This window comes from Mobula hypostoma, chromosome 16 (assembly GCF_963921235.1).
Source record: "Mobula hypostoma chromosome 16, sMobHyp1.1, whole genome shotgun sequence".
NCBI classification, from domain to species: Eukaryota; Metazoa; Chordata; class Chondrichthyes; order Myliobatiformes; family Myliobatidae; genus Mobula; species Mobula hypostoma.
In genome coordinates this window covers 22,432,720-22,450,536 of record NC_086112.1, presented here as the reverse complement: position 1 = coordinate 22,450,536, position 17,817 = coordinate 22,432,720, and the positions used below count along the sequence as shown (strand labels likewise).

The 17,817-nt window shown below is 39.8% G+C and overlaps 1 protein-coding gene across 10 annotated transcripts in view; it reads left to right on the top strand.

The window, feature by feature from the left end:
- The window catches only part of pja2 (praja ring finger ubiquitin ligase 2), a 63,176-nt gene that overhangs the window by 24,620 nt on the left and 20,739 nt on the right, over positions 1-17,817 (top strand). For 9 of the 10 annotated variants that reach the window (XR_010020585.1, XM_063068638.1, XM_063068634.1 and 6 more), the window contains 2 exons: positions 4,533-5,589; positions 5,903-6,079. Coding sequence is in view for 9 of the 10 variants with exons in the window: in XM_063068634.1 (XP_062924704.1) it covers positions 4,533-5,589; positions 5,903-6,079 (1,234 nt within the window). In the remaining variant the exon portion in view is untranslated. The remainder of the gene's footprint in view (positions 1-4,532; positions 5,590-5,902; positions 6,080-17,817) is intronic. The other variant, XM_063068636.1, reaches the window with a different exon arrangement.

Sequence of the window (17,817 nt, the reverse complement as noted above, 5' to 3'; positions counted from 1 at the left end):
TCTCTATTATGTCTCCTAAGGATCTTTTATGCCTGAATAATGTCACCCACATACTTTTAAGTGTCAAGGAAGATAGATCTAAATTCTTGAGCTACTCACGACAAGCAAGCACTCTCATCCCAGGACTTGACCGTAGTGCTTTTACTTGAATTCCGCCAATTACTAGATCTCAAATTCTCTTGGTTGAATTAACAAGAGATTAGTGATCATGGGAATCAAAAGGGGAATGTGAAGTGAGAATTGATGGCCAGTGTTATGATGAATAATCACAGCAACTTTTTAAAGTTCAATCTTCACATTTAAACTTGGAAGTAAACATAGAAATATAGAAAACCTATAGCACAATACAAGCCCTTCGGCCCACAAAGCTGTGCCGAACATCTCCTTAGAACTACCTAGGCTTACCCATAGCCCTCTGTTTTTCTGAGCTCCATGTACCTGCCCTGTCGCTTCTGCCTCCGCCTCCGCCACCGCCAGCAGCCCGTTCCACGGACTCACCACTCTCTGCATTAAAAAAAACTTACCCCTGACATCTCCTCTGTACCTACTTCCATGCACCTTAAAACTGTGCACTCTCATGCTAGCCTTTTCAGCCCTGGGAAAAAGCCTCTGACTATCCAGTAGTTTTATGTGGCTGCATTGTGTCGCAACCACCTCGACAGCAATCTCCTGAAATTAATGAACTCGAATGAGGTTTGTTATACTTGCGTATGTCATACATTCTGTTATTTTGTGACAGCAGTACAGTACAATACTCAAAAGTTACCACAAATAACAATATACATTTTAAAATACTTTTCTAAAAAATAAATGGAGCAGAAAGAGCATAATAGTGTGGTACTATTTGTGGGTTCATGGACCTTTCAGAAATCTGATGGTAGAGGGGAGGAAGCTATTTCTAAAATACTGAATGTACATCTTCAGGCTCCTGTGTCACTTAATAGATGATAGGGATGAGAAGTGGATATGTCCTGGATGGTATCCTTCATTATGGATACTGCATTCTTCAGGCATCATGATGGTGGGGAGGCTAATGTCCATGACAGAACTGGCTGAGTTCACGACCTGCAGCCTTTTATGATCCTGCGCGTTAGTGCCTCCATACCACACTGTGATGCAACCTGTCAGAATACTCACCACTGTACATCTGTAGAAATTTGCTCAAGTCTTTGGTGGGATTTGGTGTATCAAACTCCAAATGGAATATAGCCTCTGGCATCCCTTGTTCATAGACTGGGGGCTTCTCTCTCTCTCTGATGCTAAGGCTGTGAGACTGCCCCTGGCTGCTGTGCTTTGTGTCTGCGAACTTCACAGTGATTTGGCCCGCTAATATGATGAACTGATACCGAGGCTTTGGGCCTGCTCCAGTAATTTGGACCAAGGACTCAGTTTGGTTCAGAATGCTTTTGTTGTTGCTGCTCACAGCTATTTGCTTGATTTGTTTTGTGTTTTTTTTCTCTTTCTCTGTGGGCACTGGGGGTTGGTCATAGTTTATAAAGTTGGGTTCTTTCAGGCACCTTGTTTTGTAATTTCCCGAAAGCAAACAAATCTCAAGGTTGTATAATTTATACATTCTTTGATAATAAATACGCTTTGAATAATGCTGGGCCCAGGACAGATCTTTAGAGATATTGACACCTAAGATGAGCTGCTCGTCCTTTCCACTGCTGATCTCCTGCTGTGTGTTCTCCTGATTTCCTTATCCTGAAGTCCAGTACCAGTTCCTTGGTCTTACTGCAATACCACTCAACCAGGTGATCTGCCTCCCCCCTACACACATCCTCATCACCATCTGAGATTCACTCAGATCACATTAGCATTAAGTATTTGCAAGCTATTCTTACTGTTTTGCAAAATGCTGTGAAGATATACAGCATTGTCATTTGAGTTTTAAAATTTTAATAGTTTAATTAAGATGTAGTTACTAATTAACACTTTCTCCAGTCCGTAAACAGTTATTCAAGTGCCTTGTCATCATCTCAGATTTATTTCAGATTTCTCAACCTTTTAAAATAAATGTTTAGTATTGAAAGGCAATCTTGTGTATGTTGTAATCTTCATTTTGATTTTTAAAATGTTTGTAGGGTAGTTGAAGAATCAGGGGCTTTACAATCTGGCTTGCTGCCTGCTCTGCCTACTTGATGATGTCATTATTACTAAGTTCTCAGGATTCCCTGTAGGTGACTCCTGCCTTCACAAAAGGTGAAATCATTACCTTGAGTTCTGCAGTGACTGCTATCATCTCACCATTTCCAGCAAAATTCAAGTTTTGTCTTTGAGGCAGTGAAGAGAGCAAACAGTCATTAAAAATTCTAGTTTGATAATCTGTACATTGCAAAATTTTCATGGTGCTCTTGAAGATTGATTTGTACATTGGTACTGAATTGTTTAGTATTTGAAAACTTGTAGAAAAGTCATTTGCAGTTTAATTAAAGCCCGATACACAACTTTATGGGTTATGTTTTAAAAACTCTTATTGCCTGATTTTTGAGAGTACATTGTTGTGGATGATAAATATGAATTTAGTGGACACTGAGAAATCAGTTTAGATGCTGAATTGTAATCTGGCTCATACTTTACTACATAGTAAATGCAAGTTGATGCTTAAGATAAAATTTTAAATTTATTACTTTGTATACATAAATGACATTTTTTATTTTTCATTTTTGCTCATAGTTTCAGCAGCAGTTTCTGGTTCCTCAGACTAAGTGACACTTAACTATTGAGCCATACATCCTCATCTGTGTGGTTTACTGACTGGGGGGTGGGGGGAAGGAATGCTGTTCCTTTATCTTTCCCGTTTACCTGTCATCCAGAGCCTTTCAGCTGTTTAGTCTAGTCCAACTCTTCATGACCTCATGGACGTAGGGTCTATAGGGTTTTCATGGCAAGATATGGATGTAGATTGCCAGGCCTTCTGTGCAGAAACTGCTGCTGCCCAGGTTGGGACCCAGTTGGGTTTGAACTTGGCACCATCTGCCTTGAAGTCTAGTGCTGATGCCACGACTCCACCAGTTGGCCCAGAGCCATAGTGTTATTTAAAGATTTGAGTTCATTTTGTATATTCATGGCAATGCTGCTGATTTATTGACCATCTTTGGAAAGATTGAGGAATGAGGAATTTGTCCAAATAAAGAAGCTTGTCTCATGCTCCTATCATCACATAATAACACAAAGTCTAAATCTTCCAGATGTTTACAACAGTATTTAACAATGTGTAAACAAGGATTTTGTAAGACAAGTTTAAAGTGATATGCTGTTAATTTTCCATCTTGCCCAATGAAGTTTGAGATGGCAGAGGTTTAAAATTCATATTATGTTGGACATCACCAAAATAATAGCCTAATGAGGAATATAATTAATGGGAATGATAAGGATTGTTCTGGACTTGCATCGAGCTGGTCAAAGTTGAGAAGATGTCAGGCTTATTTATCTCAAGCTAAGCTTTTTCTATTAAAATTCTATACAGTTCCTCAATGAAATACAGTTCTTGCAAAATTATACCATGAAGTAACAAGTCTGTGCAATACAATTGACTTTATATTCGCTTTCTAAAGTTTAAGCCTATGAGTTTAAAAGGAACATGAAAAAGAAGGCCTGAATGATTCTAATGCCACACCATTAGATCTTGAGGTAATTTGGATGGCAGATTAACCAAGTTTTATCATTTAATAAACAACACACATCAAAGTTGCTGGTGAATGCAGCAGACCAGGCAGCATCTCTAGGAAGAGGTACAGTCGACGTTTCAGGCCGAGACCCTTCGTCAGGACTCCTGACAGTGTCCTGACGAAGGATCTCGGCCCGAAATGTCAACTGTACCTCTTCCTAGAGATGCTGCCTGGCCTGCTGCGTTCACTAGCAACTTTGATGTGCGTTGCTTGAATTTCCAGCATCTGCAGATTTCCTTGTGTTTGGGTTTATCATTTAATATTTTGATTTCTGCTTTTACCTCATTGCTAGATTTACTAAATAATTTTTTAGTTATTGTACTGATGATGTCTGGGCTGACTCCAGTAACATGAGTATAATGTTCTTGTACTTACCAATATGCATACAGTTTAGATTTAATAATTATTAAGGGTACGTGGGGTGATTGATAAGTTTGTGGCCTAAGGTAGAAGGTATCAATTTTAGAAAACCTAGCACATTTATTTTTCAACGTAGTCCCCTCCTACATTTACACACTTGGTCCAGCAGTAGTGGAGCATACAGATCCCTTCTTTGTAGAAGTCGGCATCTTGGACCTCCAGAAAGTGGTCCACAGCAGGGGTGATTGATAAGTTCTTGGCTTAAGGTAGAAGGAGCTGAGTTATTAACTTCAAACTTTAAGCTAAATCTGAAAGTGTGTCCTATGCCAAAGAAGAAGGGCAAAGGTTATTTAATGTTTGTACTGTGATTAAAATCTAATTGTGATTACTTGAGTCAGCATCTTGTCAGAGCAACTCCGTTTGCCTGTGAAGGTACAGATTGTATTTTTAGTGGCTTGTTTAAAGTACTTGGTGATTTTTTTTTCTCTGGTTTCTTCATAGCTGCCAGTGGAATCTTATCAACAAATGAATTGCTTTCACAACGCACTGGATATGACCAAACTATGGATCCCAAAAACAATGAGGATTTTGAGCTTCAAAGAGAGAATGGATTTTTGTCATCACCTTTGAATCAAAGACTTGCTCAATGCGAGTCCAATGAATTTGTTTCACCCGGTGCTACAGAACCATCAGTTGGTTGTTTGGATAGCAGGAATGCAGAACCCTCCAAGTGGTCAATTCCTAGTGATATTTTTGAGACTACCTCTGGAAATCAGGTTGGCATTGGTCTTGTAAGCATGGATTCATATGAACCAGAAAGTAGTGAAGGAGAGGATGAAGATTCAGCTACTCATTCCTGCTTACAGAAAGAAGGAAAACTTCAGAAAAGGTTGGACACAATGCTTTCAGAGTTAGAAAAAGGTGTTGACTATCTTAATGGGCTACAGTCCTACCTCTCTGCTGTAATCCATGATGGTAGCAACCAACAAATTGAGCCACCGTGTTCTGTGGCAATGGATAATTTACCGGATATGAACTTTGCCATTAAAGAACATCACAGTGAATTGAAAGAGCACCAGAAACCTTTACCAACATTAGAAAATGTGGAAGAAATGAATGGGCATGTCAAAATGGAGGAGATTAAGGAGAAAACAGAAAGGAATCTCGACAAGAACTCACTGGGTGTTCAAACTGAAGGAAACATATTCTGTTGTATGTTAGAGCAACCAAGCTCCTCAGAGATGGTAGTAAGACCAAAAGATAGGAAGCAGAGAATTGACACCAATTCTATGAGAGATCTGCACTCACCTGATGATATTTACAGCCATTGTACAAAAGAAATGAAAAATAACATGGGATGTTGTGGATCAAATATTGCCCTTAGGAATTGCATGGATAAAATCCATAATGATTTAAAACTTGGATCTGAATCTGACGTCAAGGGAACAACTGGTATTCACATAGAACAGGCTACCAACCAACAGGAAGACTCTGATGATACCACAGATGACAGCTTCTGGGATGACTTTGAAAATGATTGTACTATAGGAGAAGAGAGGTAAGGAAATGTTTAGTTTAATGGTTTACTGAAGGAATAAAAGATAATTTATTACTGCTGCTAATAATTTCGAATCTGGTGGCTTATAGTCCCCTTATCTTTCTGTTGATGAACTTTGTAATATTGACCTTCAACTGGATTTATAGTTTTGCTTTTGTCATTTGAAAATTCTAAATAGCTTGAGTTAACATTGAATCTTAGTGAAAGGAACAAACTTTGGTCATTGTTAACCACATGAAAAAATGGCTTGTATTTCAAGGCACTAATTTAGCTCTTTCCATCTGTCCCCTTCCCACTCACCCACCTTAAAAAGCAGCTCATTAAGCAGTGGTGAGGAGTGGTCAGCGTTATGGACCTCTGATTTTGTCTTAGAAAAAATGCACTCTAGTGATGAAAGCTGGGAAACTTTATCAGGCGGTGATGAACAGCTAACTGAACCAAACAGTAGCAGCCTGGATGAAGAAGCCTTTGAACACTGTTTCGCTGTAGGGTATGTAACCAACTTCAGTTATGTTCACCTTTCTTCAATCCTATCACTTCAGTATTTTGATATTGTTGTTTTCTGCATTCAGCAATCAGCCCGTTGTAGAAAAGGCATAATGAACTAAATTTTTCCTTTGTAAAATAACAAAAGTCCTTAGTGAGAGAACAGCTCTGGTGTTGTGTGTAGCTTACTGAACAAAAAAAAATTGTCATCGATGGAGTACAACAAAGGCTCATGTGACTGGTACTTATGATGGAGGAACAGTTGAATAAGTGGTCTAGCCTATAATCACAGTACAATTCCCTCATCTCTGGAATCATAGTAGTAAAGTTCTTCTGCACTCTTCTAAAGTGTAGCACTGAAAACTGACACAGAACCCGAGATGCAGTTTAACCTAGTACTTTAGGGCATCCATTTGTGATTTTCTTGTTCTTTTGATTTGATATATTCTACGCTATTGCTAGCAGTAAGTTATGCAACTCCAATCTCAATTTCTGTACTACTTAGAATTGCATTCTCTAATTCATACTGCCTCTCCTTATTCATTTTACTGATGTGTAACATTCCATTTTTCTATATTAATTAGCTTGAGGATGCAACTAACAAAACAGATGAGGGGGAAATCAGATGTCAGAATCAGAATAGGGTTTATTATCACTGGCATGTGATGTGAAATTTGTTAACTTAGCAGCAGCAGTACAATGCAATACATAATACAGAAGAAAAAAGATAATAAATAAGTAAATCTTATTCAGTATACTTTATACAGTATACATATATAAAACAGATTAAAAATTGAGCAAAAATCAAATACTATTTTTTTTTAAAAAGTGAGGTAGTGTCCAAAGATTCAATGTCCATTTAGGAATCGGATGGCAGAGGGGAAGAAGTTGTTCTTGAATCACTGAGTGTGTGCCTTCAGGCTTCTGTATCTCCTACCTGACGGTAACAGTGAGAAAAGGGCATGCCCTGAGTGCTGGAGGTCCTTAATAATGGACACTGCCTTTCTGAGACACCGCTTCCTAAGGATGTCCTAGGTACTTTGTAGGCTAGTACCCAAGATGGAGCCGACTAAATTTACAACCCTCTGCAGCTTCTTTTGGCCCTGTGCAGTAACCCTTCCCCCCCCATACAAGACAGTGATGCAGCCTGTCAAAATGCTCTCCTCAGTACATCTATAGAAGTTTTGAGTGCATTTGTTGACATGCCAAATCTCTTCAAACTCCTAGTAAGTATAGCCACTGCCTTGCCTTCTTTATGACTGCATCAATGTGTTGGGACCAGATTAGATCCTCAGAGATCTTGACACCCAGGAACTTGAAACTGCTCACTCTCTCCACTTCTGATCCCTCTATGAGGATTGGTATGTTCTCCTTCGTCTTACCCTTCCTGAAGTCCACAATCAGCTCTTTCGTCTTACTGACGTTGAGTGCCAGGTTGTTGCTGTGGCACAACTCCACTAGATGGCATATCTCACTCCTGTGCACCCTCTCATCACCACCTGAGATTCTACCAACAATGGTTGTATCATCAGCAAATTTATAGATGGTATTTGAGCTATGCCTAGCCACATAGTCATGTGTATATAGAGAGTTGAGCAGTGGGCTAAGCACACACCCCTGAGGTGCACTAGTGTTGATCGTCAGTGAGGAGGAGATGTTATCACCAATCCGCTCAGATTGTGGTCTTCCAGTTAGGAAGTCAAGGATCCAATTGCAGAGGGAGGTACAGAGGCCCAGGTTCTGCAACTTCTCAATCAGGTTTGTGGGAATGATGGTATTAAATGCTGAGCTATAGTTGATAAACAGCATCCTGACATGGGTGTTTGTGTTGTCCAGGTGGTCTAAGCCATGTGGCGAGCCATTGAGATTGCATTTGCTGTCGACTGATTGTGGTGCAAAAGAAATTGCAACTGGTCCAGGTCCTTGCTGAGGCAGGAGTTCAGTCTAGTCATGACAAGCCTCTCAAAGCATTTCATCACTGTAGATATGAGTGCTACCAGGTGATAGTCTTTAAGGCAGCTCATGTTATTCTTCTTAGGCACTGGTATAATTGTTGCCTCTTTGAAGTAAGTGGGAACTTCTGCCCGTGACAGTGAGAGGTTAAAAATGTCCTTGAATACCCCCTGCTAGTTGGTTGGCACAGGTTTTCAGAGCCTTACCAGGTACTCCATCGGGACCTTCTGCCTTGTGAGGGTTCACTGTCTTTAAAGACAGCCTAACGTCGGCCTCTGAGACAGAGATCACAGGGTCTTCAGGTGCAGCAGGGATCTTCACAGCTGTAGTTGTGTTCTCCCTTTCAAGGTGAGCATAGAAGGCGTTGAGTCCATCTGGTAGTGAAGCATCTCTGCCATTCATGCTATTGGGTTTCACTTTGTAGGAAGTAATGTCTTGCAAGCCCTGCCAAAGTTGTCGTGCATCTGATGTCGCCTCCAAACTCGTTTGAAATTGTCTCTTTGCGCTTGAAGTAACCCTCCGTAGATCATACCTGGTTTTCTGGTACAGGCCTGGATTGCCATACTTGAATGCCACAGATCTAGCCTTCAGCAGTCGACATACCTTCTGGTTCATCTACAGCTTTTGGTTTGGTAATGTGCAGTAAGTCTTTGTGGGCATACACTCATTTATACAGATTTTAATGAAGCCGGTTACAACTGCAGCATACTCATCCAGGTTCGAAGATGAATCCCTGAATACAGTCCAGTCCACTGATTCAAAGCAGTCCTGTAAGTGCTCCTGTGCTTCCCTTGTCCATACCTTCTTGGTCCTCACTACTGGTGCTGCAGTCTTCAGTCTCTGCCTATACTCAGAAACTAGAAGCACAGCCAGGTGATCAGACTTCTTGAAGTGAGGACGTGGAATAGCATGGTAGGCATTCTTGATGGTGGTGTAGCAATGGTCCAGTATGTTTTTTCCTCTGGTATTGCAAGTGATCTGTGGATGGTAATGGCTTAGTGATTTTTTTTTTTCAGCCTGGCCTGGTTAAAATCTCCCAAAACAATGGTGAACAATGGTTATGTATTTGGGCTATCAGAAGGCCTTAAATAACGTAGAACTCTTTAATAACTTGTAAGATTATCAGAGAATATGCTGATATACTGTGGTGTTGATTGAATATTGATAATGGAAGAGCAAGCAATAGGAATAAAGAAGTCATTTCTGGATTGAGAGGCTGTGACTCAGCCTCTATTGGGATAGGAATCCCAGCTGATTATAAACAAACTCTTTTGGGGGGGCAATGGCAGAGTTTTTTTCCCAAATCGTCAGAATCTGAAAGGGTTTGGTTTTGAGGTACCCGTGTCCCCCCGCTTTTTGAACATTCGCTTTACAAAACTTCACTGTTATGAAAGACCTACATTAGTTACCTGTTTTCGCTAACAAGGTGTTTTCACTGTTATGATAAAAGGCAGCGTGCGCCCCGAGCAGCCAAGCTCCTCCCCCGGAACTGCATTCTAGCCGGCATTGCTTTAACATATGCCTGTGAGCAGCTGTGCTTTATGTGGATTTATTTTGAGCATCCGTTTGCAAGATGAGTTTTAAGGTATCAGAAAAGCCTAAAAGAGCTCGTAAGGGTGTTACACTTAGCATAAAACTAGACATAATTAAGCGTTTCGATCGTGGTGAACGATGTAAGCACAAGGTGAGTTTGGCTTGTGGAAGTTGACGAAGATGATGTTGAAGAGGTTTTGGCATCCCATGATCAAGAACTGATAGATGAAGAGCTGATGCAATTGGAAGAGGAAAGGATAACAATCGAAACCGATGCAGTAGCGAACGGACCGAAAGTGAAGTCGTCCAGGAAGTGATCGTGAAGCAACTGCATGAGGTGATAGAAAAATGCGCGAGGATAAGCAGTCAAGCATATTGTCGTTTTTCAAGCCTTCCACATCAGCCACAGCAGACAACAAACCTTGACCTTCGACACCGAGGCAGGCAGACATAGAAGAAGATGACCTGCCTGCCCTGATGGAAACAGACAAACAGACAACGATGAGATGACACCCCAGTGTCCCACCACCCCAACCGCCGGGCTGCGGACCGATACATTGCCGCGGAGAATGCAGCGGTAGCCGGGACGCACCCAACACATCTTTAAGAAAAAAGCCGAAATAAACAAGCTAATTAATTAGGTGCCGCCTGGCACGTAAATGTCGGCCCAGATCAGAGGCAATTGCCGATTGCGTCGCCTCTGATCTGGGCGGACATTTATGTGCCAGGCGGCACCTAATTAATTAGCTTATTTATTTCAGCTTTTTTCTTAAGATGTGCTGGGTGCGTCCCGGCTACCGCTGCATGCTTCACGGATCGGTATCGGTTGGCGGCCTGGAGGGTGGGGACCACTGCACCACCCCAATCTCCAATGACTCAGCCTAACACATCATCAACGGTGCTGATTTCCTGATTCCGGTAGGTGATACTACACTGTACATACATTATTTCTACTTTATATAGGCTGTGTATTTTTATGTGTTATTTGGTATGATTTGGCAGCTTCATAGCTTAAAGGTTACTGGAGAGAGTGTTTCTGCCAAGAGTGCTTGCGTGAGATTTTCCCTACGGAGAACAGTGCGGCAATGATTGTAGGAAAGTAGTTCTACTTTATATAGGCTGTGTATTTATCATATCATTCCTGCCTTTACTATATGTTACTGTTATTTTAGGTTTTATGTGTTACTTGGTATGATTTGGTAGGTTATGTTTTGGGTCTGCGAATGCTCACAAATTTTCCCATATAAATAAATGGTAATTGCTTCTTCACTTTACGACATTCTGGCTTACGAACCATTTCATAGGAACGCTGTACCTTCAGATGGCGGGGGAAACCTGTATATAGTCAGTAGAAAGGTATTAGGCAGGCTTTTATTGTAAAAGAGTTAAGTCTCCCTCTAATTATGTAGGACTGTGGTAAGGCTGTGCCTGGCATATTTTGAACACGTCTGGTCTCCTTCTGTAAGGAAAGTTATACAATCATGAGCAGTCTACTTTCCAGTCACATTAAACCTCCCAAATTGCAATGCCTCAGACTTGCTTCGATTAATTCCATCTACCATTTCCCCTCCTTATCTGCAACTGATTTATTTTCTGCTCTATCCTTTGACAGCCCTCCACACTGTCCAGAACTCATTAGTCTTTGTCTGCAAACTTACTACTATCTATGTTTTCATCCAAGTCATTTATACCACAAACATGAAGGGCTCCAGCACCAATCCCTGTGGAACACCACCCTCATAGAGACCTGCAGCCACAATAACACCATTCCACCACTATCCTGACTTGTATAAGCAGGCCAATTCTGAATCCAAACCGCCAAGGATCCTATGCTTCTTCACCTTCTGAATTAGCTTACTGCGAAGGATCTTGTCAAGTGCTTTAACTAAAATGCATGTAGATAACATCCACTGCCCTCATCACCCTCAAACAATCAAATTTGTAAAATGTGAGCCGGGTCATCAAGGGAATGGCGGCGTAAGGAAAAGGTCTCTCGACAAAAAAGAAGGTAAACTGCCCCAAAATCGAATTTAGACAAATACTTAATATTGCATAACTATATTAATAAAAGGGGCAAGGATGATGTCTAAGAACAAGAATAAAAAGTCCGCTCTGAAGGCTGATAAACATAAAGAGATGCAGCAAGGCGAAGGGCCTAGCTCTCCCACGGCAAGCCAGGACGGAGATAATGAGGGGAAATCGGTGACTTTGTCTTTGATTCTCGGAGAGATTCGCGAGTTCCGACAAGATAACAGCAAACAGCTGGAAGATATTAAAGGAGAAATAGTAAAAACTAACTCGCGGATAGATGAAGCCGAAGCGAGGATTGTTGGAATTGAAGAGAAGCTACAAAATGCCGAGGAAGTGATAGCAGAAATGCTGGAGCTACAAGACCAACTCCAGTGGAAACTAATAGATCAAGGCGGCCGCTCGAGAAGGGAAAATGTGAGGATCTACGGAGTTCCCGAAGGAACCGAAGGTAAACCCGGATTGATGATTCCCTTCGTGGAGAAGCTGCTTAGAGAGAACCTTGATATACCGGCCGCAAAAGACCTACAGATAGAAAGGGCTCACCGCGCGTTGGCACCACAGCCTCCGGCAGGCACCCAGCCCAGATCGATTCTGATCAGATTTCTCAGTTACAGAACGAAGGAAGAGGTGCTTAAACGGGCATGGCAAAAGAAAGGTTTCATGTGGAACAACTGTAAAATCAGTTTAGACCATGACTACGCACCGAGGATTCTTGCCAGACGGAAGGAATATACGGAAACATGGAGAGTCCTGAAGGAAAACAACATCAGATTCCAGACCCTGTATCCAGCTCGGCTGAGAGTCTTTTACGACGAAGGGACAAAAACTTACGCTACGGTGGAGGAGGCAACGTCGGACCTGGCGGACCGGGGACTACCTATTAAAGTTATCACCCAACCGGAGTCGCTACTGGAGAGGATTCAGCAGAAATCGTGGCAGTTAGTGGGGCGAGGACGCTCCACTCGAACCAGAGTGTCAAACTACAAGGAAAAGCTGCAAATATTCAGATGCGAATGTACAGAGAATACAGATTAATTAAGAGAAATGACTGAAAAGAGTAAATCGGACTTAAAAGTAAAATGAAAACTGGTAACTGAAAATAATCTAGGCGGAATAACTTGAATGATAGCAATATGGTCGAGACATAAATAGGAGAAAATTCTCTATGATTATTCAAACTGCTGAGGGCCCTCTAACACAGGGTGAAGATAGAGGTTATCCCTCTGAACTGAGGCGGGTCGGTGCTCAGGCCTCACTGTGGGAAGTCGGGAAAAATTTTCAAATGTTATACGTTCAGAAATGTCTAGGGTGTGGTTATATGTCTTGGTTTACTGTTGAGAAGGGATTGCTTACTGTTTGGTTAGAAAAGGAGAGTGCTTTTTTTCTACTAGAGAAAAATGCAAACTGAATTGGTAAAAATAATTTCCTATAATGTTAATGGGGTTTTGAATCCAATTAAAAGAAATAAGATTATGTCTAAATTGAAAAAAGAGAGGGCACAAATAGCTTTCCTCCAGGAAACACATATGAGCCAATCTGAACATGGAAAATTAAAAAGAATGGGCTTTAAGCATGTATTTTATTCATCATATAAATTGAGTCACAAAAGAGGGGTAGCTACTTTAATATCAAGTACTCTTAATTATGAACATATTTCAGAGACTAGAGACAAAGAAGGACGGTTTGTAAAAATCACAGGAAGAATAGAAGGTACAGAAATAACATTGCTGAATGTTTATGCTCCTCCAGGTAGTGAATGGTCATTTTATAGACACATTTTTGACCTAATGGTCAGTTCTCAAGGGGTAGTAATTTGTGGAGGGGATTTTAATATTAGATTAAATCCTATATTAGATTCTTCAAGAATAGTTACTCAGAATAAACCTCTGACTCGGAAAGTGAATTCATTGATGGAGGAGTTGGGAATTATAGATGTCTGGAGGGAATTACACCCTACTAGTAAAGATTATACATATTACTCTTTCCCTCATTCAGCCTATTCAAGGATAGACTATTTCTTTATCTTTAATACAGATAGACTCAGGATAAAAAACTGTAATATTGCAACAATTGATCTGTCGGATCATAGCCCAGTCTCTATGTCTCTAATCCTGGAAAGGAAAATGAGGAAAACACTATGGAGGCTAAACTCGCATATACTTAATAACCCAAAAGTAATGGAGAGATTAAGGGGAGAAATCAAAGAATATCTAGACCTTAATGACACGGGAGAAACATCACCAGTGATTTTATGGGATACATTGAAAGCTGTACTGAGAGGGAAAATTATTTCCATTACTACTCACATGAAAAAAATCAATGCACAAAAATTAGCAGACCTTCAAGGAAAATTAAAACAACTTCAAATTGTGGATAGCAACAAAAGTAATTCAAATCGAAAACAGGAAATTAGGAAATTGCAAAGTGAAATTGATGATATTTATACGTTGGAAACTCAAAGAAATTTTCTTTACCTGAGACAAAAGAATTATGAAGTAGGAGGTAAATCAGCTAGATTATTAGCATATAAATTATGAAAACAACAAGCAGACAATACAATTCATAAAATAAAGAATCCAAAGACAAAGCTTGTGGAGAGTACAATAGGGAAAATTCAAGAGAGTTTTGAAACGTATTATCGAGAGCTGTACTCCCAACCCCGGGCCCCCAGTGAGCCCTATATAGACAGTGTATTGAATTTTTTAGATCTACCTAAACTTACAGATTTACAAAATGAAAGTTTATTAGAACCAGTAACTGTCAAAGAACTGAACGTGGCCATCTCTAGGTTAAAGGCTGGAAAGTCCCCGGGTTCTGATGGGTTTACCTCAGAGTGGTACAAGTCCCTGAAGACACAGCCCCATTACTACTTAACACCTTTAATTGGATCTTGCAGAGAGGAGAAACTCCACCTTCCTGGAGAGAAGCGATTATTTCAGTTATTCCTAAAGAGGGTAAAGATAAACTAGAATGTGGCAATTATCGGCCAATTAGTGTTCTTAATTTAGATTACAAACTATTTACATCTATATTAGCGCGCAGATTGGAAAAGCTTTTACCTGGCCTAATCCATTTAGACCAGACTGGATTTATTCAACAAAGACAAACACAGGACAACATAAGGAGAACTCTGCACATATTAGAACAGGTTAATAAGAACGAGACAGAGACAATGGTAGTAGGATTGGACGCTGAGAAAGCTTTTGATTCGGTTAGTTGGGCATTCCTATACAGAGTGTTAGGAAGATTCGGCTTTCAAGAAAGGTTTATTAAAGTAATTCAGACTCTGTATGACAGCCCAACAGCCCGAATTAAGATAAATGGGGACCTCTCTGACTCCTTCATTTTAGAGAGAGGCACTAGACAGGGATGCCCAATTTCTCCTCTCCTTTTTGCGCTATATATTGAACCACTTGCCCAACTAATAAGACAGAGCGAAATCGTAAAAGGTATCAAGGTGGCAGGGATTGAACAGAAAGTGGCGTTATTCGCAGATGATGTTTTGGTCTATCTGAGTGAACCAGAAAAATCATTTATAGGATTGTTTACACTGTTGGATGACTTTGGGAAAATATCAGGTTATAAAATAAATGTAAAGAAAACGCAGGTTATGTCCCTAAATTATACACCATCCAAAAAATTGCAGGATACATACGATCTTAAGTGGGAAGCTAAATCATTAAAATATTTAGGAATAACCCTGCCGAAGGATCTTTCAACACTGTCACAGGTAAATTATGGGCCATTAATCTCAGAGATAAAAGCAGATATGCATAGATGGAATCTTATCCCCTTTTTAAGTTTAAATTCAAGGATAAATACTATAAAATGAATATTCTTCCTCGGTTATTATATCTTTTCCGTACTTTACCAGTGGAGGTGGATGATAATCAATTCAGGGAATGGAACAAATGGATTTCCCGCTTCATTTGGCAAGGAAGGAAACCTAGAATTCGATATAACATCTTACAGTTAGGGAAGGAAAGAGGAGGTATGGTTCTTCCTTGCCTGAGAAATTATTTTTATGCCTCACAGATAACCCCTCTGTTATATTGGTGTAATAGGGAATATAAGGCTAGATGGAAGGAAATAGAATTTGGATTAGTTGACAGTTTTCCTCTTCAGGCCTCAATAGCTGACAAAGGATTGATGGCCCAGTTGGAAAAATTTAATAATGCTTGGATAAATCTTACATTAAAAGTATGGCAGAAGGTGGTTAATTCATGTGGAATTAATAACATGCTAAAACTCTTTAGATGGTGTGCATTTGATACCGAATTCCTTCCCAACAGAGGAGATAAAAGATTTGAGCTATGGATAAAGAAGGGTCTTACAACCTACCTCTCATTTATAGATAAAAGAGTATTACAAAGTTTCCAAATCCTGCAGGACAAACATGGCCTAGAACATAATGACTTTTTTAGGTACCTTCAAATACGAAACTATGTTAACCAGAGTTGTAGATATACAGACCTATCAACAGTAGAATTAGAATTTTTCAAGATTCTGAATTCGGCTTGCAGTTTAATACCTAGTAAATCAGTTTCTCGCCTATATAATGCACTCTCCCATGCTAAAAATGTAAATACACTGTATATTAAAGAGAAGTGGGAGAAAGAAGCGGGGTTGGTACTTTCAGAGGAGGCTTGGGGGAAAATCTGCAGCTTTCAATGGTCCTCGACTAATTCTTTGACTTGGAGAGAACATTGTTGGAAAAACATTATAAGATACTTCAAGACCCCATATCAGGAAAAATATAAAGATACAAATGTGATGTGTTGGAGAAGGTGCGGCTCCAAGGAGGCAAATCATTTTCATATTTTCTGGGATTGCCCTAAATTAAGTCTATTTTGGGAAGGTATTCATAGAACATTAGTTAAGGTACTTAGGTCCCAGATACCTCTGAACTTTGAGACGCTCTATTTGGGGCATGTATTGTTCCTTGAACAGAAGGAAGATATAAAGTTGCTGCAGGCCCTCTTAGCGGCAAGTAAGAAATCAATCACTAGAAAATGGCTAAATCCAATACCACCTACATTAGAAGATTGGTACGAAATTATCTTGGAAATATTTAAAATGGAAAAGTTGACCTACTCCCTGAGAACTCAAAAAGAAACATTTTATCAAATCTGGAATAAATGGATTGAATATATAACCCCAATGCGAGCAGACTTTAGATGACTCTCCTAATGATTTATATTGCTCTTCTCATCAACACAGTAATATTGCTAACGTAAGCACCCCTAGTCTAAATGTTTGTTGTTTTTTTTTGGAAAATAGAGAATTATCACAAGTAAAGGGAAAGATTTGGGAAAGGGATTAAAAAAAATGAAAAAATTAAGTAAATAAGTACATAGGGATTGGATAATTATGTCTGCGGGCAGGAACGAGCACGAACAAATTGGGATATAAACACCTACAATGGTTGGTATATAGGCTTGTATGCAACATTTTGGACCAGTGGAAATGGTCCAGAAGGGTTGTATGGAAACTATTATTACCATTTTTCTTAACAACTAATTTCATTACTTAGCCTAATAGGTTAGATTTACCACAGTACATAATTATCTATTTAAATGTTTATTTTGCTTTTATATCATCTCAATGTGTACTTAAGAATGTATAAATAATTGTAGTTTTATACATATAAAAAAATGGAAAAGGTTATATGTGTGAAAAAAGTACATGATAATTGTGAACTCCTTATCCAAATAAAAATAAAATTAAAAAAAAAACAAATTTGTAAAATGTGATCTGTCCCTAATCAGGCCACGTTTTCCAAAAGGTTTGAATCCTTTCCTTAAGAATCCTCTCCATTAGCTTCCCTACCACTGATGGGAAGCTCACTAGCTTTTAATTTCTTGTATTATCCATACTTTCCTTCTTGAAATAAGGAATAACATTGTGTACTCTCCAGTATACCAGGATCTCAGCTGTTGCCACTGAGGATACAAAAATTTTTGTCAAGTCTCCATCAGTGAATCTCCTCTCTTGCCTCTTTCAAAAATCTGGGATTTCTCCCTTCAGGCCCTTGGGATTTATCCACTATGCTTTTTAAAATGTCATGTGTGACGCCAAGCAGAGCTGCAGAACGGATGATGCTAATGAGAGAGATAACGAGAGACAACGGAGAACCATTCAAAATGCTAATAAGAGAGAAGAGAGAGATTAATGAGAGAGAGAGAGACACCTAATTCAGTATGTGGCGTCTGCCACAGACAGTTT